This window comes from Silene latifolia, chromosome X (assembly GCF_048544455.1).
Source record: "Silene latifolia isolate original U9 population chromosome X, ASM4854445v1, whole genome shotgun sequence".
In the NCBI taxonomy this organism is placed as follows: Eukaryota; Viridiplantae; Streptophyta; class Magnoliopsida; order Caryophyllales; family Caryophyllaceae; genus Silene; species Silene latifolia.
In genome coordinates this window covers 327,468,325-327,493,816 of record NC_133537.1, presented here as the reverse complement: position 1 = coordinate 327,493,816, position 25,492 = coordinate 327,468,325, and the positions used below count along the sequence as shown (strand labels likewise).

General features: G+C 39.9%; 1 protein-coding gene and 1 long non-coding RNA gene across 2 annotated transcripts; one reads left to right on the top strand and one right to left on the bottom strand.

Annotated features, from left to right (window-relative positions):
* The first annotated feature begins 11,070 nt into the window (after positions 1–11,070).
* LOC141622073 (uncharacterized) lies at positions 11,071–18,219 on the top strand. Its single transcript, XR_012532859.1, has 4 exons — positions 11,071–11,158; positions 16,899–16,979; positions 17,070–17,238; positions 17,735–18,219. It is a non-coding gene; the product is annotated as an uncharacterized LOC141622073 (long non-coding RNA).
* Positions 18,220–18,642: 423 nt separating this feature from the next.
* LOC141622072 (heavy metal-associated isoprenylated plant protein 39-like) lies at positions 18,643–20,071 on the bottom strand. The gene is made up of 3 exons (XM_074438131.1): positions 19,971–20,071; positions 19,222–19,303; positions 18,643–19,020 (listed from the first exon to the last, which is right to left on the bottom strand). Exons 1-3 carry the CDS (start codon positions 19,974–19,976, stop codon positions 18,755–18,757), a joined length of 354 nt encoding a protein of 117 aa, XP_074294232.1. The 5' UTR covers positions 19,977–20,071; the 3' UTR covers positions 18,643–18,754.
* Positions 20,072–25,492: the final 5,421 nt, after the last annotated feature.

The following is a 25,492-nucleotide window of genomic DNA, read 5'->3' as shown; positions in this document are numbered from 1 at the left end:
AAATGTAAGCCAAATGCTCTCCTCCTAGCAACATAAGAAACGTGGGGTCACTGTTGATGAATCGGTCTACAAAATCCAGCATTCTCACGCCTTTCGGGGTAACCAAGCGATCCACCTCGAGTCTAGTCAATCCGAGCAAGTCTCTGAATTTGGTCTTATACCCTTGTGAAGTGGAAGGAATAGCGGGTAAGTGCTCGGGATCCCACCCACCAATAGCGCGATTTCCTCCTGAAAAGGACAAATATCACCACCTGGGAACGCGAAAACATGACAATTTGGGTCCCAATAGTCAAGGCAAGCATCCAAGAACGGTTTTACCACCTTAATGAGTTTCAAACTCAATAGAGACCCAAGGTTATGAGCACCCATATCGTGCTTCTCAACACTCGAAAATTCATTAGTCCATTCCTTCAAACGGATCTCCAAAGTATTCATGATGACAAATTTTCTCTTGAAAATTTATTTTGGGAGTTTTTATGAGATTAACGGAGAAAAGACGGAAGAATTATATGATTTAAAGCTTCGTCGACGCTTCTATTTATACTAATTGTCGTTTCCAAAAATCCGCCGAAGAGACAAGCTTGGGAACAAAGCGCACTCTCGCCGCGCTATTCAAAGGTACGCACTCATGCCGCGCCTCTTCCCGACTAGATTTCGTGATTTCCGTGTTTGGATCTTTCCTAATCCTATAACGAATAATTTCCTATTCCTACGGGATTTTATTTTGGTAAATATGAGCGCTTACCATGTTTCATGTTTCCTAACTTCGCGGGCACGCATTTCGAGGCAACGTCGACACATTCGCCATTTTTATCACATTTAACTTTTCTTTTATTATTATTTTAATTTATTTATTTATTCTTAGGAAATAAATTTCATTTTAATTTCGTTTTTAGGAAATAATTTTCTTTTATTTTCATTTTTTTCTAACAAATTTCAACATTTTCACTTCTACACTTACAGGTTTCTATTTTTTTTTTTTTAGGGGTAACCCTCCCTACCGTCCGGTCATTTCCGACAAAATTTTCGCTTTTTACATTTTTGCGTTTTTTTTTGTCCTTTTGAGTCTTTTTTTGCGCTAATTAAGACCATATGTGTATAAAATGCGTGATTTCCATGTAAATTTCGGCAGATGACGGCGTAAACCGTTGTCTACCAAACTGTTCAAGAACTAACTCGCAGTACAAGCAACACAACCCAAAGAAAAAGACACTCGTGCCACCATATATACAAATGTACAAGCAACCGGGGGCTTGCGCCCAACCAAATCCAAAGTCCATAAATCGGGGCTTGCGCCCAAACAAGTCCAAAAACGTTCAAAATCAGATGTACAAGTCTACAAAACTATGCCAAACTACTGATGGACACCCTCCAACTCGGCAACCCTCGCCGTAAGAGCAGCAATCTCGGCGTCCCGAAACTCGAGCTCCCTCGACAAGCGAGCCGTCTCCTCCCAAGATCACCAACTCTCGCTCCAACTCGCGGTCGCCCTGTAAACAACAAATTGGCTCATGTCAATCAACTCAAACAAAACTGAAAATCAAAATCAATCAAAAGAAATCGAACGAGGTTCATACCGACGACCCGACCACCGACAAGTGCCTCGATGGCGGTAGCTCATAGCTAGGTTGGCCACCCTCCATAGTGCCACAAACCGGGATGGCGCGACCTGCATTTCAAAAGAAATTCTCAATAAAGTGAACAAGGTCAATCAAATGTGTTCTTACACGAAAGGTATATAAGCTGGAGGCTCACCCTCCGAATCGATCTTGCCCGATCGTCTAGGCCAAAGATCCGTCACAGCCTACGTCAAAGTCACGCAACTCGGAGATCGTCGTCCTCCCGGGCCACGCGGTGTACTCAAGAGTCTCGGGGTACACTGGGGGCTCGACGCCCGCCGCCTCGACCTCCTGCAAAGACAAATAGCTCTCATTAATCGATGATCTTTCATCATAACTCTCGAAATCAAATCAAGAAAAGTAAAAGATACTCACCACTACTGGCCAGTACGCCAATTTCCCGTAAAGGAATGCTGAGTAGTCCTCGCCAGGGCGAAGAAGGTCGTCGCCACCGGCACCGGCCCCAGTCCGCCTCCCTCTCGGCCTCGGTAGGCTCCGGAACATCGTCCTCGGAGGGTCAATGGGAACCGTCAACGCGCCCGAGAGCACCGACGAGCCAAACGCTCGCCCAGATATACCACACAGACCCATCGACGTCCGCAACAAAGCAGCTCGGGCTCCTAGGTCGAAGGACCTCGGCGACAAAAGGAGGCGCTCCAGCGTACTCCGCCCAAGGTCCGGCACCCACTTTGCGACAATATAAAGGCAAAGATCATTCCTATGATCAAATAGAAGCAAAGTACAAGAGATGTACATACAAGTGGGATACTCACGCTGCTCAGCTGAAGGGCGTTCACATCCCGCCGATAGACATTGTGAGAAGAGCGCTTGCTCTTCGTCCTGCACATCACCCAATCCCTCACCACGGGATAGACCTTCTCCAATGGCTCTGTCCTCTTGGGCGTGAAGCTCGGGAAGTAAGAGTACACCCATGCCTATAAAACAGAATGATCAATAAACGATCTTTCGTGATTCGATAAAGAAAAGAATTTACTTTGGCCTAAAGGAAGGTTCATACCTCCAACAGTAGTCCAGGTCCGACAGCGCCAGGAGAAGTCCCCTTCTCCATCAACTCCGGACGAACCATGGCCCTCATGAAGCGGATGAAGACCGCAAAACCAGCAAAGAACCCCGGTCCCCAACGTCCTAGGGAACTCGGTCGAAGGAAGGGAAGAAGCTTCGTCGATAGCCTCTCGCCCTTGTCTCCGAGGTAAATCGAAGACAAGAACCACCAAAGCCACGGCAGAGCTCTCTCGAGCTTTCACCAGACAAGGAGGAGGAGCAGCAGCCTCTCCCTCCCATCGATCGTCACCACCTCCGGTCTTCCCCGCAAAGTAGTCTCGGACGTAGGTACGGGTACCAAGCCCTAAGATCGCAACAGACCTTTCGGCGATAAGTTCCAGCCGATCAACCTCCTCGCCTCGGCCGAATCCGCCCTCATAGCAGTCTCCGGCCACACCACCTCCTCGGTCCCACACGGCAGACCAGAAATCATGCCGTAATCCTCCAGAGTAACTCCCACCTCACCGAAAGGCAGGTGAAACATGGAAGTCTTGTCCCAGAATCGATCCAAGAAAGCGCGGACCAGGCTAAGGTTGGCCCGCAACTTCCTCTTCACGATATCCCTCCAGACCTGAACCAGAGGACCAAACGCTCCACGCTCGATCATGGCCCTCTCCTCCGCCGACAGCCGCTCGTAGTGCTCCATCGCCGTCGTATAACCCGAGAACGACCTGATGTTCCCGGCCTCCTATTATGATTTGAAACAAAGCTATCTTTAGTTTTGAATGAAATTTGCAAGAAGTTTGGACAAAAAAAAAATGAAAGAGAATAGGTAATGAGTAGTGAATTCTTATTTACCAAACTCTTCACCGTCCTGTAGGACAGGTGACCCTCTGCAGCCCACACGAGGTGCCTACTCTCCCCTGTCTCGGCCACGCAGGGCTCCCTCACCGACGACCTCCGTGCCTGACGTTGGCCCGTCTCGGGGCCTCCTCCTCCTCCTCGACGACCTCCTCCTCGTGAGCCTCGCCTCCAGTGGCCATCACCGCATCGGTGAAAGCCTGCTCTAAAGCCTCCTCAACAATAGCAGCGTCTATCTCCATGGGAGTCCTCCCAGAAGTAGAAGCCTCATCACCTGCAACATTAAAGTAAATTTAGGCCGCGTCACATGACGACAAGCCTTTGTTAAGGAGTTTTCGAGCCTCCGGAGCCCTGAAAACTGTCCTTTCTGGCCATCTTTGGTCATATTCCCGCCAACCCAATCACTCGTGTGATAAATTGGGTCAAATCAAGTCCGAGTCAAAGCCTAGTCCCGGGTTCAAGTCGAAAATTCGGCAGCATTTCATTATAACGGCGATTATGCCCTAGAAAGGTGCCCTGAAAAGTTGTCGCAAACCAAAATTTCGAGATGACAGGAAGTTTACCCATCATCCAAGGATCCCAAATATCAAATTTCGTTGCCAATGGACAATCCTAAGGCTATTTTCGAAGCAATTTACGGTTCAGCTGTAAAACCGTCTCAAAATTCGCTCAAGGGCTCAAAACTCGATGAAAATTCAAAGTAAATACATGGTTATGTTCCTAACATTGCCTACTATCCATTTCTAGCATCAATTTGGCAAAGCAAATTCATTTGGGGGAAAAGCCCCAAATTTTCGATCAAAAGGGTCGAAAACCCTAATTCTCGCGGCTCAAAATTCGACAAATGTAAATGATTAATGCAAGATTAAGACACATACCTCGATTAGTCATATTTAAAGCAAGCTTTTGAATCCAACCTCGACGGAAATGGTGGAGATTTGAGAGAGAAATTGAAGGAAAGGAGTTTCGAAATAATGAAGAATAAACCTTCTGATTTCGCGTTTTTACGCGGAAATTGCCAAATTGGGGAAAAGACGCAGAGCGCGCCGCTTCTTCCAAGAGACGCAGCTCTTGCTGCGCCTCTTCCTGGTGTTCCCTCCATACGAATTTTCAAAAATTCGTTATGAGTTCGTTATTAGTGGGGCCATCTTTGGTGCGCCTCTTCTTCAACGCTATTATTTTTTTTTTGGTCCGTTTCGACGATTTTCTTTCGCTTCGGTCCGCATTTTATCCAACGCAGCAGTATTTTGCAGTATTGCTCAACTCATTCTATCCGGCGCAGTAGTATTTTGCAGTGCTGCTCACTCAAGATTTCTTTCGCGACGATCAAGATGTTCTAGTCGTCGTCCCCCAGCATGTAGTATTTTGCGATCGCTCACTCAAGATTTCTTTCACGACGATCAAGATGTTCCTAGTCGTCAATATTTCCCCAGCAAGAATTCGCTTGAGACTAACGCAAGCGGGTTCCCCAGCAGTTTCTACCGACGTCTTGCTGCTTTCAATATCTCTTGTTTCCCCGCGGAGTCCGACAGGGTGTCGTTCTCCAGAAGTTCCTATACCCAAACCTTAATTATCTCTAGGTTGAACTCACATTTGACCTCCTTCCCGTCAATGCTTTCCCTTAGGGTCCCACACCCTAGCACCAATCCTTATATATCTTTTAGGTCTTACCCTTAGCTCCCAAGCTCAAACCTTAGCTCCTATGCAAACTCCTAAGCATCTCGAGAAGAAGTCTCAGGTATGGTCTCTCCTTATGGCTGGCGAGCCTCCTTACGTAGTCTAATGGACTTTAAACGACCCTCCCCGGAAGTCGACAGACTCTAAAATGTTCCCGACGACAGGTCCTTGGTTCAGACCCCTTGAACCGCCTCGCGTCGCCATAGTCGCCAGGTTGTAATCTTCGATTGACCTGATGGCTATACTTTGACTTTCGCCTTGTCCAAGCCTCAGTCAAAGTGGGGGCTCTGTAGACACCTCGTTTCTGCACCTCCCGCAAACCACCCGGTGATGATTGGGCCGCATGTTTGATTCGCGGAACGATTTGTGACAGTTCGTAAGATTATCGTCAAGTGATTGCTCAAATATTAATGTCTACCTCTTAGTTGTCATCTACGTCCTGATACGGTCGTTTTGGCAATAATTAGAGTACATTCGGAGTCCGGGTCAAAAACCGTCTCCATTTTCTGATAGCTGTTAAATCCCGAGTCAGAATGTTCCGGATATTTCTATTCCATATTTCATAAATTTTATCTTTTGGCAAATAATATCCCGTAATATTCACAAGATAATCGAATTATTTCCGTCCTACCATAACTCAAACGCGGAAATCTTTCTTCAGCAGGAGGAAACCTCCTGGGAACAGACGCAGCAGGTGCTGCGCCTCTTCCAAGGGACGCAGTGGCTGCTGCGCCTCTTCCCAGGCCCTTCTTTGCATGATTTACGTATCTTTTTTATATCTTTCCGAGATTCACTTCCAAAGAGTCTCCGAAACCCTATTCCTTCACGTGATTAGTATAAATAGGAGCCTTCGCTCCTCATATTTCTCACGCGAGTGTCCGCCCTTCTCTTCTCCCTTTGCATTCTAGACTTCGTTCTTACTAATTGGCGCCTACGTGCTTGGACTTCCGACCACGTAAGCTCGGATCTTTCCGGGTACCAGCCTCTCCGTTGCATGACCGACCAATTTGACCAACTACACTCAATCAACTTAAATTAATCAATCGTTTTCCTCTTACGAGGGCACTCTTTCCTTGCATTCGCGTCGAGCATTCACTAATCGATATTCTTAGTTCATCTCGTTCCGTCAACATGTAAGTCTGAGGGTGTAATAATTCTCTTTATTTATTGTATTTTTATTTATCGTATCATCATTGTAAGGTTTATGTCGAAAATACCGTTAAAATCGATTTCTAAAACCCTTTGTTAAAATCCGTTTTTGCGGATTTCCAAGAAGCAGACGTCGAGAAAAGACGCAAAGCTAATCGCGCCTCTTGAAGGAGCGCGAGCTCTGCTGCGCCTCTTCGTGAGGGCCGCCAGCAGATTCTCGCTTCTTTTCTTCTTCGCCCTCTGTTATTCCGTCTTTCTTATTTGTTTTCGTATGTTTGTCTTTAATTCTCTCACATGATAGTTCAATAATTCACATGTATATAATTTATTCATCATTAATATGTTTTAATCATCATAAATCCGACCTTAAATCCCAAGTAATCCATATTTGCGGGTTTTCGTTATTAATATTCAAACCCGGACTTTAGGGATTCAATTCGTTCATATTGAGTTTCTGGAATTCGTCATTGATATAGTTTTCATCTGTTTATCCATTAATTCGTCATTAATTTGTCATCAATTCATCATGTTTAGTTTGTTCCATTCACCGATGTCACTAATTAATCATTCATTAACATCGTCCCTTCACATAAATAATCCGTTTGCATCCGTCTCATTCATGTTTTACTGTTTTTTATGACCATCATTCACATGTAATTAATACATTAAATCACTTTCATCCGAGTCAATTATCAAATCAATCCCTAAAATTAACAATTAACATTAACGATTTGCGATTCGGCTTCCGCACAATGAACTCTCACCCTTGGAAACGACGCAAAGAATCGCCGCGCTCTTCCGGAGGGCGCGATTCTGCCGCGCTGTTCCAGATGAGTTCTCCCCGAACTCCTTTTCGCCTTGACCTAGATTAATTAGGTTACGTATTAACTAACTAATATCCGTAATATCACGCTAATTTCTGTTCGTCTTTTATTCTTTCTTTCCTTTCTCTCAAATTATCCGTTTTAAAGGTATTTTCGACATAAATCAATAAATCCTATGTAATTAATGTAATTTTCATTATTGTAATTTATATTCATTGTATTTATTGCTTTTTATCATTTGTATGCCCTCACATGTAAATCAACCTTAAATCCTACTTCGACCCAATTGTTTGCTAATTATGTGTCAACCGACTTAGTCTAATTCTCACATGTTAGGATTAAAACTTGGATGTTGCATTGCATGCATACAATCGACGGTATATCGAGTACGAATAACTTCCCTAATCATTAGTAGAGGCCGCTATCGAGGCGGGCGGGATTAGGTGTTCGATCAAAAGAGCTTCCTAATACGTACCCTCACCCCTTACTCCAGATCTCCGTGAGCACCCGTGTTCATTGGCATCCACGAGAGTCATTCTAGACATAGAATGCTAAGGGTAACGATTGCTTAGTGTTCATGTCACTACTTTGTGTCTTGACATGACATGAGGTATTCGAACGGTTCCAATTTCCCATAAAAATTGGTGGCGACTCCATACAAAATGCAAACGCTTGTTCCCCGTTTCTCACCAAGGGCCCCCGTGGGCGGCCCGCTGTCCACAGTGATACACTCACATGTGGATTTATATTCCAACGGTAAGGTTTAGCTTTATCTAATTGCAAATGAATTTCATATGTATAGTGGATTTACTTACGAATATCAAGTTAAAACCAAATGCTCCCATAGTGAGGTGTAGCCAATTAAGGAAACCAATTTTAGTAATAATCAGTGAATGTATATATAAACACTCTACAAAAAACATATAATTGCATAGTTAGGCATAACAATTCAACTATAAGACAAACTCTATATTAATTATTCCGGAGTATACCTTTTTTTTTTTTAGAAACACACCCCGTACTCCATAGTATTTGTATGTGTACCATAGTATAAAATAATTTATTAGTGAGTTATTCATTATTATTAGCTACACTTTCTTCCCACATTTTTTTTCTTTAACTTTTCGTTACAAAATAAGGTAAATATAAATATGATTATTTGAGACAGAGGAAGTAATCAATACAATTTTAGGGTGAATGAATTTCATTATCGTCATGATTAACTTCAATTGTTTACTGTTGGCTCATTATTTTGGATCCACTTCAGACTTTTCTATAAAGATTGGTCTCTATAAGATTGTCGAATATTTAACATGGGGCTGCCGGCTACGTGTATGTAGGGCTGAGCAGTAGAGTACCTGAACCGGTTTTCAAATCGGCTCAAATTCTCGCTTTTAAATCCACGACTTCCCCAAACCGAGCTCGAGTCGACCTGGTTTTCCTAAACTTGTGTAGGTATGATTAAAGTGCCATTAAATTCATACACTGAAAGGATTATATGTGATTGATAAAATTTCAAGATCAAATATTCAAATCACACCCCACCTCTTGCTCTATTACCAAAATCTTCATAGCATGCTTCATACTATCATTATTAACTACGTAAATATTACATCATACTAAATCATATTCAACATAGCATCCATGGTCACCGTAATCACCCTTCACCAAATATACCACTTCGAATTCGGCTGATGTTTGAATTTCTATCTAGAAAGTACATGTACATAAGTACATTACATCGATATTAAGTATAAGTTAACATTGGATTGGAAGCAATGAAAAACTGATTAATATTGAATACATCATATTACATGATTACCATAGTGAATGTTGATACTCATATATGATGGTGTTTACATGAAATACTCCTAGATAGTAATCAAATTATCTCCACTCCTGGAAAAAACACAACCCAATACAAAAGTTAATACTATATATAGATTAAATTATACTAAAAGAAAATAACATGAATACAAAACCAAATCTCAAAACCTAATAAAATTTAAAATTATTGCTAATAAAAATAAAAAATAAAATAAAAGAATAACGTAAGAGGGGACTCGAATAAATAAAGTACGTCTCCATTATGTGTGTATAAGTTGTGTATATATATAGTCAATGTAGTTTTCTTTTAGTAAGATTCATCATCTAAGAGATTCCTAAAAAAAATCTGAATTTTTTTTAATTATTTTATTTGCTTCACAAGGAGTTTCATCATCCATGAGATTATAAGAGAAAACAAATACTGATTGAATGTCTCACGTTTTTTCTCAACTGGTTTTCTAGGTATATATATATATATATATATATATATATATATATATTTTTTAATTTATCTCCTTTGCTTGTTAATCAAGTTCAGAATGTGGTTATTATCTCTAAAATCTAGATATATTTTTCATTAAAAAATATTTTAGGCAGTTCGTAAAGGTTGGACTCTCTATAATCGCTCGAAAAAAACTTCCTTTAATAATATAGATAGATATTGATTAGTATATATTAATATTTAGGGTTTTTCTAAAATTTGCTCTTAGGGCACTTGATAATAAACTAAGTAAAGAGATTTTCAAAATTATATCACTAATTATGGTAAATATGAGTTTCAACTCTAATTTATATAACTTTTTGGTTAACATTGGACACCAACATCTAAGGTTTGACTCTCCATCCACTAAGAAAAGTTAACTGCAATTAAAAATATTTGTCGCCATCCATTTAAAAGTGTATGAGTTACCTTTTATTGATCGATTTACGAAACGTCATAAGATCGCGATATATGCTAAACATGCGGCCCAATCATCACTGGGTGTTTGGCGGGAGGTGCAGAAACGAGATATCTACACTATCACCACCGTATTGGTAACCCCTGAAAATTTTGTACTCCCACCTTTCCAAAGAGTCTAAAAATACCTCAAATAGACCTCGTTTGCTACCTTAAATATCGACTTAAAGTCACCCTATTGCAAGTGGTTAAACTCTGACCAAAATGTCGTGTTTTACAAAAAAAAAAATAAAAAATTATTAGAGGTTGTGTTTTACAAACTTTTTTTTTAAAAGGCAGTGTTTGGAAAAAAAAAGTGTTTAAAATGTTGTATTTGACAAAAAACACTTTATTTTAAGTTAAATTGAAGTACAGATTAATCTAAGAAGACCAGTGCCGTCTTAAAGAAAGTGAAGGTCCGGTGCAAAAACAAAATACGAGGCCTAAAATTCACAAAATTCAGAAACGATCCTATTGAAGCCAAATTTCAAAACTTATAATTGCGGGGTGTGAATTAAAAACTGACAAAACAAAATTCTTAGATCTCCGACTAATAGCTGCAAATTCATAAAGCAAATAGACATATACAATAAGACAATATTAAAAAAGAAAAATAAAGACAAGATTCACAAGAAATCGACTAACACCCATAATAGAACAAATTATAGCTAAGAAGAAATATCACCTATTTCGATCTTTTTGGAACTTAAGTGCAAATCTGGGATTTTTATAGACAATTGAAATACACAACATTGAAATTTTTTTATTCCAATCTCTCTAATTGAACTTGGAATCATTTTTGGGGAATTGCTTTGGAATAATCATATTTAAAGATTCAAAATTAGAAACATTAGATCAGTTATGGAAATAAAGAGTAAATTTAATTTTTTTTGGAAGGAAATTAATTACTCAGTATTTGGGGAAGGAGATTGATTGAATATTTGAAGTATTGGAATTTGGAGTAAACGAGCAGCGTGCTTTGAGTTTGCTGATTTTACTGCTTTTAATTTTATTTTATTTTTTTAAATTGTAGTGATAACTGAATCAAGATTTGGGTCCCGACCTGTCATTGCACATAGAGCGCCAGCCTTTAGACGGGCCTAGAGAAGACGGGTTATAGTTTAGATTATTCTTATAAAATAACCCAAAATTATAAATAACCCCGTGGGGCTCGTAATAATCTTGCATATACAGTTTATACTTACCCAACACACATCGTTTGTTGTTTTTACTGCGCATCGACTCAAACTGTAAATCATCCGGTAACATCTCTCTCTCATTCCCTCCTCGCGATGATTTTAGGGTTAATTAATTTCGATTTTATTTTTTATTTTTTAATTTTGATATTTACCGAGTGTTTTTGTTCAATATTGTAGCCTGTAATCTTCCTCTCTTATTTGGGTTTTGTTGATCGTTGGGTGAAATTCATTTTTTATTGTTTCTAATTTCTATTTACCCACTAATTTTACCTTCTATTTCCCCCCAGTTAATTACTTTCTAATTATTGATTAATTAATTTTACTTTGGTTTTCGAGTAAATCAATTTCATCCTCACCGGAATCTTGGTTTGTTATGTGCTGTTGTTGAAGCGTGTAATTGTATGGAATGTATTGTATGCTTGATTCTCTCAATTACATCCTTTTATGTGCTTTATATACAAGCTAACTAAACAACTAAGTATGGTGAGTAATGTTTACAATATCAAACATATGGAAACAATAATAAACAACTAAGTATGGGTAGCCTTGATTTGTGATATGTCAGGAGCCTTTTGTTGATGTTGAGCAACGGCTCTTTGGGAGCCTATTAATAAAATATGGCAAAGAGAGATTGTTGCCTTTGGAGAATGATAGCCGTTGGAGATGGGCTGAGCTTTGAGCTCCTGCGTAATACCCCCCCTCAAGCTGGCGCGTGGAGAGTCGAGACGCCCAGCTTGGAGAGCAAGTCATCGAACGGTATTCGACCAAGTGCTTTTGTGAAGATATCTGCGAGTTGAGCTTTAGTGTGGACGTAGCTTGGTCGAATAGTTCCATTGAGAATTTCGTCCCCGACGGCCGTGGCAATCGACTTCAATGTGTTTAGTTCGCTCATGAAAAACGGGATTGCGGGCAATGTGTAAAGCAGATTGATTGTCGCATGAGAGAGCAATCGGTCTGTCATGGTTGATCCCGAGAAAGTGTAGGAGTCCTTTTAGCCACTTAAGTTCACAAACGGTATAAGCAATGGCCCGGTATTCTGCTTCGGCAGAGGATTTGGAGACGGTATTTTGTTTCTTGGTCTTCCATGAGATGGGTGAGCCACCTAGAAACACGATGTAGGCGGAGAGCGAGCGGCGTGTTGTTGGGCAGCTGGCATAGTCCGCGTCACGGAGGGGGCAAGTAGACGTAGTTCGTCCGTTGTCTTGAAGAGAAGGCCTTGACCTGGGCTGTTTTTAAGATATCGAACAACTTGTAAGGCGGCTTGCCAATGGTCAAGCCGGGGAGTATTCATAAATTGAGCAAGAATGTGGACCGAGTAAGTGAGTTCGGGTCGAGTGATGGTGAGATAAACGAGGCGACCAACCAAACGGCGGTATGGTTGAGGGTCTGGGAGGACGGGTGAGGTGGATGCCCCAAGTCGGTGATCGGGTTCCATTGGAATGGTCGCGGGCTTGGAGCCTAGAAGCCCTGTTTCACCCAAGATGTCAAGGGCGTATTTTCGTTGGGAAACAAATAAACCGGTGGTGCTCCGGGCTATTTCGAGACCTAAAAAATATTTTAAAGGACCAAGGTCTTTCATGTGAAAACAATTACTTAAATAGGTTTTAAAATGAGCGATTTTGGATGCATTATTTCCACAGATGACCAGGTCGTCGACATATACTAAAACATGGATTTCGGTTGTGTCGTTTGTAATTGAAAAAAGGGAATGGTCATAGGGGCATTGTCGGAAGCCATAAGATTTAAGGGCGGAAGCGAGTTTGGCGTACCAACAGCGCGGAGCCTGACGAAGACCATAAAGAGATTTTCTTAACCTGCAAACCTTACCATTTGTCGTGGAGGAGAACCCGGGTGGGGGTTTCATGTAGACTTCTTCATTGAGGTCACCATGGAGAAAGGCATTGTGAACATCCATTTGGTGGATGTCCCATCTTTTGCGTGACTATTGTAAGGAGAGTGCGGACGGTCACCATTTTAATCGTAGGAGCAAATGTCTCATTATAGTCGACTCCTTCGATTTGGCGATTTCCCATGACCACCAGCCTAGCCTTGTAACGCTCAATAGTGCCATCGGCATGATATTTAATTTTATAGACCCACTTGGACCCAATTGCCTTTTTGTTGGGCGGAAGATCTTCGAGTGTCCAAGTTGAGTTTCGTTCAAGAGCATCGATTTCGTTTCTCATCGCATCGCGCCATTGGGGACCTGCGTATAGCTTCCTTGAATGTGCTAGGCTCGTGGTTGTTAGTCACGGCCGATAAAAAACATTTATAGTTTAGAGAAAATTTATCGTAAGAAATAACGTGAGAGATAGGGTATTTTGTACCTGAAGATGACGTTGATGTGGTGAGAACTTGTGCCAAGGGGCGTTTCTTTGGTTGAACGAAATCCAAAGACGGGAGTTAGGTATTTTTGTACGTTGTCCTTTGCCCATGTGGGAGGGAGTAGACGGTTCAGATTGGTGGGTCGTGGTGGTGGAGTTGTCTGGAGTGGGCGATGGTTGTGTCTCGGTGGGTGGAGATATGGAGGGGGTCGAGGGATATATGAGAGGGACTGGGGTCATAGATGTGGGTTCGTCGAGGAAAGGGGGCGATGTAGGGGGTATGTCATTAGGGCCGTGGTGATTGATACGGAAAAGGTGTTCGAGGAATTTGACATCGCGGGAAAACTGGGTCCCCGTGTGTCAAGGTCGTAAACCCGCCACCCCTTCTTTCCCATAGGGTACCCTATAAATAGGCATTTTCTGCTGCGGGAGGCAAATTTATCGCGAGATCGATTTATGGTTTTGGCATAGCACAAACACCCAAATGTGCGTAAATGGTGCAATTGAGGAGGTTTATTAAAGAGAATTTCATACGGAGTTTTTCCGTGATGAATGATGGTCGGGGTTCGATTAATGAGATAGACCGCGGTAAGGATGCATTCCCCCCAAAATATTATGGGTAAGTGAGCTTGAAATAAAAGGGCCCGAGCGACATTTAAAATATGACGATGTTTTCTTTCGACTCGGGCGTTTTGTTGAGGAGTATCTACATTAGAATTTTGAAAAAGGATACCGTTTTCGAGAAAGAAATTGGTTAAAGTTGTAAACTCATTGCCGTTGTCGCTTCGTAAAGTTTTGATTTTCTTATTAAATTGTCGTTCCACAAAAGCAAAAAAATGTAATAAAGTTTGTCGTGTGTCACTTTTCCGGCGAATTAAATAGACCCATGTGGAGCGGGAAAAATCATCGACTATTGTTAAAAAATATTGTGATCCACACGAAGCAGGTTCGGAGTATGGTCCCCATAAATCGACGTGAATTAAATCAAAAATAGTTTCTGCATTATTCAAACTTAAAGGAAATGGTTCTCGAGTTTGCTTAGCTCGAAAACAAATATCACAGTCCTTGCTATGAAAAGAAGTGGTAACAGTTTTGCAAAAAGGTAAAAAACGAGAAATATTGGAGGAGGGATGCCCCAACCTTCGATGCCAAAGTTCATGTGTGTCGGTAGAGGTGGCAGTAAGGACGTGAGAGGTAGGATTGCCTACTTCCGTCAAAAAATATAGCCCCTCGACTTGTTCACCCGCACCAATCATCATCCTCGAAAAACGGTCCTGAATAAAACATAGACGATGAGAAAATTGAATTGTCAAAGATGAGTCACGTAATAAAGAGGAAACTGAGATAAGGTTGCAATGCAATTTATCAGAATATAAAACATTATATAAAATAAAACGGCTTGACAGGTGAACATCTCCACATTGCGTGGCTTGTGCACTGTCTCCATTTGGTAGTCCAACCGTTACGGGTTGAATTTTTCGAAGATTAGTAAAATAAGATATGCAGCCCGACATATGTCGAGAAGCACCGGTATCAATAATCCATGTGAGAGATAAAGATTTACCACTTAGACGATTCGAAGATGACTGTCCGGGTTGTCTGGATTGCCAGATTTTATGAACTTCAGCAAGTTGCGTTGGAGTAAGTTTATTAAAATCAAATTGTTCAAAAGCACTATGAGCAGCCGAGGAAGTAGCAGCTGTGACGGGAGGAGGTGGGACCGAGACTACATGGGCCTGAGCCATCTCACCACTGCCGACAACACCGTGAGCAGGCGGAGGGACATTGGGACCGTGGGCAGCAGGAGTTGCGTGGGTGGTGACCAGATGGGCTCGTGTGCCATTCGAACCCGTCTTTTTCAGACGATCATAATTAGCTCTGCCTTGAATATCAGGAACCACAGTGCGACTCATATCGGCTTCGTTAATATAGATACGATCGCGGGGACGATCGCCCCACCATTCCGGAAACTCGCCTGTGACACGATAACAGACGGGGTACAAGTGGCCAGGTCGTCTACAAGCAATGCAAAAAGGTCTAGAGGGGTCAATTGGTCGAGAACCCCCACCAGCAGGTCTCGGGTTGTTATGGGTCCTAGCAGCAAAGGCCATAGTTTCGGGTTTCTGGTCGATTTTATTCGCAGAAAATTGACGCATTCCCTCCTCTTGGAGGAGACGATTATAAGCAAAATCAAGTGTAGGTAGAGGGGAAATACCAAGCAATTGAGACCGAGCATTATCATATCGATCGTCCAGCCCCATAAGAAAATTTCGAACGCGTTTCTTATCGCGGCGAGTATCAAGAATACTTACCAGAGTGCAGGTACACGGGTCGCACGCGCATGGTGGAAGAGGGTCTGCGGCTTGGATATCGTCCCATAATTTCGTGAGGCGGCCATAATAGTCAATCAGAGACTCGGTTGGACCCTGACGACACGAACTCAACTCCCCTTCTAATCGAAATATACGGGCATCATTGTTCTGGCAGAACCGATTTCGGATATCGTCCCAAATTTGTTTGGCTTCGGGGCGATATGAAACTGATCGTCGAATGGTGGAATCCAGAGAATTATAAATCCATGCGGTGACGAGAGCGTTTTGAGACAACCAAGAAGGGAAGTCGGAGGCAGTGGCAGCCGGCTTCTTAATAGTACCATCGATGAACCCCTGTTTTCCTTTGGCAAGCAACGCAAGGGTAAGGCCACGGGACCATTCATCGAAATTGGTTCCGGTGAATGCGATTTGTGTGATATTGGAACTAGGATTTTCGACAGGAACGTAAGTATGTGTTTGAGATGTCGAGGAAGAATTAATAATTTGATTGTCGTTGGTATTCGACATAACTGATATCGGGTTCGAAATCGTCGATCGAAAAAAAAAATAAGAACGAAGAAGAAGAAGGTATTAGGAGGAAAGAAACTTGGCTGATACCATGTTGAAGCGTGTAATTGTATGGAATGTATTGTATGCTTGATTCTCTCAATTACATCCTTTTATGTGCTTTATATACAAGCTAACTAAACAACTAAGTATGGTGAGTAATGTTTACAATATCAAACATATGGAAACAATAATAAACAACTAAGTATGGGTAGCCTTGATTTGTGATATGTCAGGAGCCTTTTGTTGATGTTGAGCAACGGCTCTTTGGGAGCCTATTAATAAAATATGGCAAAGAGAGATTGTTGCCTTTGGAGAATGATAGCCGTTGGAGATGGGCTGAGCTTTGAGCTCCTGCGTAATAGCTGTGGCCTGTGTGATAGATGATCCGTAAGGATCCTCTGTCCCACTTTTGTGTCTCATTCTGTGTTCCACTCCATATATTAATTAGTTGATGTGTCAGAATATGTATGGAGCGGGACACGGAACGGGACACCAAATGAGACAGATGATCCTTACCGCGATATTAGGGTTAATTAGTTTAATTCAGCCCTATTTTCCGAGTTAATCCAAGTCTTATTCTCGCATGCATGCTTTCAGGATGGCGGGTTGGGAATCTTGTTCTCGCTTCAAGTTTTTTTGTCTCTCTACAGTGGCATTTCTTGTTGCTGGAGCTGCTGGGTCAGTATTTATCCCTCTGTAAACCTCTGTCTTGTCGTCTCCTTTGTATAATATGATTAATTTTAATATGATAAATGATATCCTGCGCAGACGATGGTCTTCCGATCGAGCTATGGAGAGAGCATATCTTGAGGCAGGTATGGAGTATCGCGAATTTGAAAAACACATAGAGGCACGCAAGGAGAAGGAAGCTATTGAGGGAGCCAAATCTCAGAATGGGTCATCTCTAAAGCAACTATTCCGTAGCTTCGTCACTCTAGTACTCGTCTTTCTCTTGTCGTTTTCGCTGTTTCTCGTTTGCTCAACAACTTGCTTAATTAAACTTTTAGTTTTTCATGTTAACTTTCATCTCTATATATGTTAAGTTAAATCAGAGTTTTTCTTTATCACATAAATGAGAGTATATGTACCAAATACGGAGTAGTTTTTATTTTATTTTACATTACAGATATGGGTTCGGGTTCGTTGAGGGGTTTTAAGATGATTAATTTCGGCTTGTATTCCTTTTAGGTGTTTTGTGTGATGTTGGTTTTTCATGTTTAGTCTTTCAATCAACAAATTTTCTTCGGTACTTTATTTATGCCTGGATTACAAGCCGGAATTAATAATAATATATACTCTCATATGTAGCTTATGCGCCTCACTCTCCTTCAATCAAAACAGTTTTTCATGGTATCTGTTACAGGTTGAGCTATTTCGTGAGTATTTTTCCCTCTGTTTACCGTCACCTCACTATCTTATCTATTCATTTGCAGAAACCCTGAAGATGTTATGAAGGCAGCACAAACTCGAAGCCAAATGTAAAGATTGAGCCCAACTCTTAGAGCGATTAACCAATAGTCTCCATGACTAGTACTTTTACCGTTACTCTTTTGCTCATTTGCTTAAAACTCTTGGTTTTTAGCTTGTTGTCAACTCTACTACCCGATTAGTTGTCTATGTGTTACGTTTACTTGCTTATCTTTAAGTTTGTTGCTTTCCTTCATTTGCTCAAGCAATTGTAAATTGTGACATGTTGAGGTTACTTGGTTGTCTTTTAACCGGTTGGTTAAGCTTTTGGTGCCGTGAGTCTTCTGTAGCCGTACCCATGTAGTCATCTTATATTATTACTAAGGGCTGCGATGCTATATACTGCTGCATTCTTGTTGCTCCGTAAACGGTCAATAGACAACTTTATGACAAATGTTTTTGAATCTTGAATTGTGAACCTCTTTTATGTTGAACAGAGCTTTGATTTCAATTCGTATGAGTTGTTCTGTTCAGTTTAAGTTAGTTTCGATCCATTAAATTTAGTTAAGCTTACTCCAGCTTGGTTCAACATAGATGATACGGAGTAGAACTTTAATATGATTATTATTATTATTATTATGAAATACTCAGTATTATCTTGAGGGTTTACTTGTCAATGTCTTGATGAAATTTGAACACAAGACTTTCCTCAACGATAGTTTCAGAGTAGAAGATATATACATCGGTATTTGTTACAGTACAAGAACTACATGGCCACGCCAAAGAAACTCACAAATGTACATTATAAGAAAGTACATCGGATATGATAAAATTAAAAAGCTTGAATATATTATGCTAATAGTACAATTTTGGTTCATCAACAACAAAAAGAGGCCTCTAAATTATACATCGGCAGGAACAATATATTTGTGTTACAAGTAAATCTCTAAGGTTAACTTCGACAAACCACATTACGAAAGCACCCGCTATAAAATTAACTATCACACATGAAATTATATTACATCCAAAAGTAACAATCTAAAATTTTAATGTCGAAAATAATAAGGATAGGAGTAGTATACAGGGTAAGTTGGAAAGTTGTTATTACTATAGAATTCAAAGGGTATATACTCAACTATTTGGGCCTGACTTTTGGGTTCGTCTTTTTTCTTTTCGGGCTGTTTCACGGGCCCAATTGAGTCCACTTCTGTGTGGTAAACCTTTCTCAATTTGTTCACTATTGTTACGGGATCCATGTTCCCTGTAAGTGTCAGCTTTCGTTGCTTTGTATCCACTGAGATTGATTCAATACCTGCAATTTCAGTTTAATCATTATTTACAACCGGTTTAAATAATGTACAAAAGAGAATGCGGTTATGGAATATCACAAGTAACTTTTCGTCACAAGAAAGAATAACTATCGTCTTTAATACTGTTAGACTAAATATTTGCATGCATGGTTAAAAAATGAAATTGAAGGAGAACAAAATTATATATATTCTTACACTCTTACCGGGAGTTGGGGAGACGATTTTCATAACCTTTCGCTTGCATTTATCGTTGTCATGCATATCTAACTTAAGCACCACAGTCATCTGAACGAAAACAAAAACATTTATAAACTTAAAATGGAACAAATAAGATAGATGAGATAAAAACAAAATGCTTAAGAAATAACAAAAAAGTTTTCATTAGGGATGACAATGGATCGGGTTGGATCGGGTTTTGCGAGATCCACACCCGATCCACTTACTTAATGGATCACCGATTCATATCCAAACCCAATCCATATCCAAAATTTTGAAATCCATATCCAATCCAATATACCTTTTTCAAATCCATATCTGCTCCAAATCCATACCCGATTCACCATATAATCCAAAACCCGATCCAAAACTTCCTTTAACCATATAAAAAATTCGTCTAATATAACAAATTTGAAATTTCAAGCTTAATAAACCCAAAATTTTAAAAAATATTTGAATGGATCGGGTTCGGGTATGAATGGATCGGGTTTGGATTTGGTTCGGGTTTTTCAATGGTGGGTTTGGATATGGATTTTTAAATAGTGGATCTGTTATGGGTTTTCCAAAGGTGGATTTGGATCGAACTTTTTCCTTCGGTTCGGTTTTGGTTCGGATTGAGCCACTATTGCCATCCCTAGTTTTCATCTATACAAGTAGAATGCTATACTTCAACTTAAATATACTCGTCTTATAAAAGACTAACTGTAATGGAATAGTAAATCATATACATACATACCTTCATTCTATTATGTCTTGAAAATTATGAATAGTGTTGCTTGAGGTATTGTAATTTGAAATTGCAAAGTTTCTTGGTGTAAATGATAAGTTGGATTGTGCTATATGCCTATATGCCTATATGCCTATATATATATACTCGTTCTTAAGAACGTAGATGTGAAGGCAAGAAAAAGTAAGAGCTAGGAAAGTGTGCTTATTTATTTTATTTGTATGCTTTTGTTAAACAAACACAGTCCGTCTTGCTTAAGACCGCCTTATTTCAAACCGCAATAAGACCTCTCACAAGTGAGAAGCACATGGGTGGTGGGACACCTCCATGAAATGGGTTTTTTGTGAGAGGAAATGGTATCCGTCTGACCATTTCAGACGGATATGGCGGTCTGAAATAAGAATTTGTGAAACAATAAACATAGTCTATAGACATATAGACAACTTCGTTCCGAGTACATATCGCGTGGAGAGCATAGGCATTAATTAGGCCATGGAAAATGTACTAGTCTAGACTAAGGCAAGTCTTCTTACGTACGTTGTTGGATCTGGTATCAGTAGCGGAGCTAAGATTTCCCGTTAGAGAAGAAAAATTCAGCGGGGCGAAAGAGTAATTTCATAATTGGAAAAAAGTTTGAAAATTTACTATAAACTTGGGACTTATACATATCTAACCGAGGGCGAGCGTCCGTGCTAGCCTCCCTTGCTCCACCACTGTCTGGTATTCTGCTCGTTTTATTAGTGTTGCCTATCTAATATGGCATTGTTGAATGATGAGTTGTGGTTAGTCAACAACAAAGTCTTTGTATTTTAGTTAGTCCTTTTACATTCTTTATTATGGTTAGATAGCAGTTTAGGTTTGAATGTTTGATCATAAAGGGGCCAACTTATGTTTGATTATACTCCGTATATGTTAAAGTGAGAGTAGTGAGACACGTGTATGTTTGTGATGGTACATGTACAATTGTACGGAGTACATCATTATCGTACGTGATGGTCATGAAAATTAACCAAATTGCAACATCATAAGATAGTAAAACAATTATTAAACACTCGATCGTTTGTACTGTATGTTCGGTAAAACAATGTTACACTTAAAACACATTCTCGAACTAGTATTCTTAGGCTCCATAGCAATTGGTTTCCCTTTGTCGTTAAAATCTTGTTTTCGTGCGGCATTATAAATTAAGATAGGATTGATATTTTATCGTAAACCAATGATGGTTGGTTATAGTATTCTTTCTCTTCTCTTGCTTCTCAAACTTTAGTGTGCAAGTCAACAAACTTCATCAAAATCATTTTAACTTATACTCCCTCCGTTCCAGTCAATTATTATCCTTTGGTTTTAGCTTAAAGAATAAGGAAAGAGGAGTGACCAATTATTAAATGACAAGTGGATCAAAATGAGTGTGAATGATCAAATTGTTTATCAAGTTCATTCTTAAAATAAAAAAGACAACAATTGACTGAGATACTCTAAAATGAAATAAGACAACAAATGACCGGGACAAAGAGAGTATAGCTGGAAAAATACATTTCATTAATTAAGCTTAAAATTGCTGTCAAAAAAAAATTATATTATACACCCAAAAATAAACCCAAAAATAACCATTCCGAACATTAACATCAAGAATAATAAGCATAGTAGCCAGGGTAAGTAGGAAAGTTGTTGTAACTATAGAATTCAAAAGGCTTCATATACTCAACTATTTGAGCCTCACTTTTGGATTCGTCGTTTTTCTTTTCGGGTTCTTTCGCGGGCAGAATTGAGTCCACTTCTGTGTGGTAAACCTTTCTCAATTTGTTCACTATTGCTACGGGATCCATGTCCCCTGTAAGTGTCACCTTTCGTTCTTTTGTATTCACTGAGACGGAATCAATGCCTGCAATTTCAATGTATTAGTCTTCGTGCATGGTCTCACAATCAGTTTAACTAATGTTAAATAGATAATATAGTTGTGAAATGTATGTTAAAAGTAACTTTTCGTCACAAGCAAGCTATAATGTTTACTGTTATTCCACACTTTTAGACTATTTATTTGCATGGTTACGTACAAAAATCAAATTGAAGAAAAAAAGAATATATAGATTATTACCGTGAACCGCCGAGACGATTTTCATAACCTTTCGCTTGCATTTATCGTCGTCATGCATGTCTAACTTAAGCACCACAGTCATCTGAAGAAAAAAAACCCATATTATTAATGACTCGTCAATTACAATCTTAATCTTGTTTTCAGTTCGTATAATGCATAACCTAAAAATTCAAGTGATTAGACCTAGGTCTAACCTACTAAAGTCTGCACCGACCATAACAAAAAGTTTGTCTCATCTATCAAATGAGGTGTTATGACCAGTGTAATCTTAAAACGAATATACATGTTTAAGAGAGACCGACTGCACCATAAAAGACATCATAAGCATAATAACATACCTTCATTCTATTATGTTTAGTGTTGTTTGAGGTATTGTAATTTGGAATTGCAAAGTTTGTTAGTAAAAGTATAAGTTCGGTCGTGCTATATATACTAAATTAAGAGCAAGCTAGCTAGAAAAAAGTAAGAGCAGTACTTGAGGTCAATGAAGAAGTCTAGTTATTTTATTTGTGTGCTTTTGTAAAAACATAGTCTAAAGATAACTTTTTAGTACGTACCGCGTCGAGAACATAAGCCAGGAAGGTACTAAATTAAGGCCACTCTTCATACTTTGTTCGATTTGGTCGTCTTAGACTAAAGACGGGTAAAATCTAATTTAATTTAATTTAAATATTAATCAATACCTTATATATAATCCGAAAATTAAGGGACTTTAGTGTAATTATATAAATTTATACAAATTTATTATATTATATAGTTTATTAGATGTATTAAGATGTTAATTGTTTAACATAGATAAATATTATATAAGTATTGATACGTGCATTTTATATAGTTTTTACAAGTCTCTTATGCACGTATTTTAGGGATGGCAATGGGTCGGGTTGGATCGGTTTTGCAAGATCCAAACCCGATCTACTTATTTATTGGATCACAGTTCCATATCAATACCCGATTCATATCCAAAATTTTAAAATCCATACCCGATCCATTATACTTTTTTCAAACCCATACCCGCTCCAAATCCATACCCGATCCACTACATAATCCAAAACCCAATCCGAAACTTGATTTGACTACATAAAAATTTAATCTTATATAAGAATATCTAAATTTCAAGGTTAATAAAGCCTAAATTTTCAAAAATATCCAATTGGATCGGGTTCGGGTATGAATGGATCGGGTTTGGATTTGGTTCGGTTTTCCAATAGTGGATATGGATATGGGTTTTTAAATTGTGGATCGGGGATGGGTTTTTAAAAGGTGGGTTTGGATCGAATGTTTTCCTTTGGTTCGATTCGGGTTCGGTTCGGTTTATGCCATAATTGCCATCCCTAACGTATTTCTATGCGGTTCTTGTAGTTTTAAGCTACGAAATGCCCCGAATAGTCTACTTTGGTTTGTTTGGCTCTAATTGCAGGAATGGACGTAAAAGAAGCGGAATTGAGCCTGGAACTGTCCCGTTAGCTTGCATTTAGGAGATGAGTGGATTTGGAGCGGAAATATTATCGCCTCGAGAAGCGTGAAATCGTCTTGGAAGCAATTCAACGTCCAAATGAGCTGGTGCAGTGGTAGTTTGGTCGATCGAGGGTTTTTTCTTTCCTATATGCTCGATCGAATGCTTTTGAATAGGAACAATACTCGATTGAATGGTTTCTTTGTTCGATCGATAGGTGCAATTTGGAGGTTCCTCGATCGAGTGGTTTATCTACTCGATCGAGATGTTTTTGGTTGGAGTTGCTCGATCGAGGAGTCTCAAAGTGCTCGATCGAGTGGTTCATTATCTGATGCGGGCTTTTCATGTGTGGACTTATTTATTTTGATATTTTAATTATCGTTTGAAGATAATAAATATCTCTCCTATAAATAGAAGAGACGTCATTAGGTTTAGGAATCAATTCTTTTCACCGGAAAAACTCTTCCCTGTAGAACGTTACTTTGTTCCTCTATTTTTCCGGATCTCGTTTTATGTAATCTTTCTCTGACTCTGTAACACCCTCATACTCCAAGTGCCTTACCAGGACCACTTAAGGCATGGAAGTGCTACCATCTCGGTTACCCGAGGCAATGATAATCATAAGACAATAAAGAAACGTACTTTAAAAGTAAATATAATTTAATTGATTACATGTCTCAAACAAAACTGTTAAATGAAATACAAAGTACTCAAACGGTCCACTGATAAAACTATCAAAGCTACTAGACATCGTCTGACACAACGGAAGACTTCTAACTGCCACGTGATGACTCATCCCAGCTATCCCATGCGCATCAATCATACCTGCTCAATAATCGCTCACCACCCCGAATGGATCACCATAGTTTTTAAAACATTTAAACGGGGTCAGTACTAATCACACAATTTATATAATCCAACAACACAACAAACAACACACCAATAGTCACGGATATACTCCGAACTCCATCACCAACTCCACAATCGACTACACACTAAAGTGTGTAGCCACGCTTGAGTGCCCATCGCAACAGTCACTCCACGCCGCCGATGGGGACCGCAACCATTCCCACCTAATCCCCGCTCATTTCCGTCGAGCGATAAACCCAAATCCATTAATGTGCACATCCCTTCTGTGGCGGGTTCCACATAAGGCGAATAATGGGCGTGAAGCCACTCCCGCAAGTGACTCCACTCAGCCAGGGACGCGCCCCGAAGAACACAGACATATACAAACAATCACAACTACTAAACAACAATCAAAACCAACAACCGTCACAATACTCGGATGATAACAAACAACAATCACAAATCACCACCAACACATTATGGGACTAATACTGAGTAGGGAAACCCTACCTGGAATACAATACAGTCAGACGATCTCAACAGCTTGTTATCAAAAAGCTTCCTCTACGAATCCTCCTCCTAACATAACATCACATGTATCACTAACCACACAAAACTAACACAAATCCCCAATTCCCAAAATTAGGGTTTAACAAGACTTAACAAAATATCATAAAAACAGCACGTAGATCTTACCCTCGACGCAAGGATCACAAAGATGTAAAGAAAGGTGAATTCCGACCTTCCAAGCTCCGGGATTTGCCAATAATGCGATGAATGCGAAGTACGTAGATTGATTTCTCTTTTGAAAGTAATTAGGTTTTTAAAAGTGTATTATGAAAGTGACGGAAGTGTTTATATATTAAATCGCATTATTAACAAAACCCGACAAATCATCCCCTCGTAAACCGGCTACTCAATCGAGTAACTGACGTACTCGATCGAGTGCCGCCTACTCGATCGAGTACCAAGGCTACTCGATCGAGTACCCAACAGGTCAGAAACTATTTTAAAACGCAAAACAACTTACTCGACAGAGTAAGGCCCACTCGATAGAGTACCCAGAGACTCATAAAACCGTAGTATTACAGACTCTCCTTCTATTTAATCTATTTCTCTTTTGCACATCTC

What these genes read in the sequence shown, in the direction of transcription:
- LOC141622072 (XM_074438131.1), bottom strand. An exon ending in AATCGTCTCCCCAACTCCCG is followed by an intron (nt 19,021 to 19,221) that starts GTAAGAGTGTAA and finishes CTGAAATTGCAG; the next exon opens with GTATTGAATCAATCTCAGTG.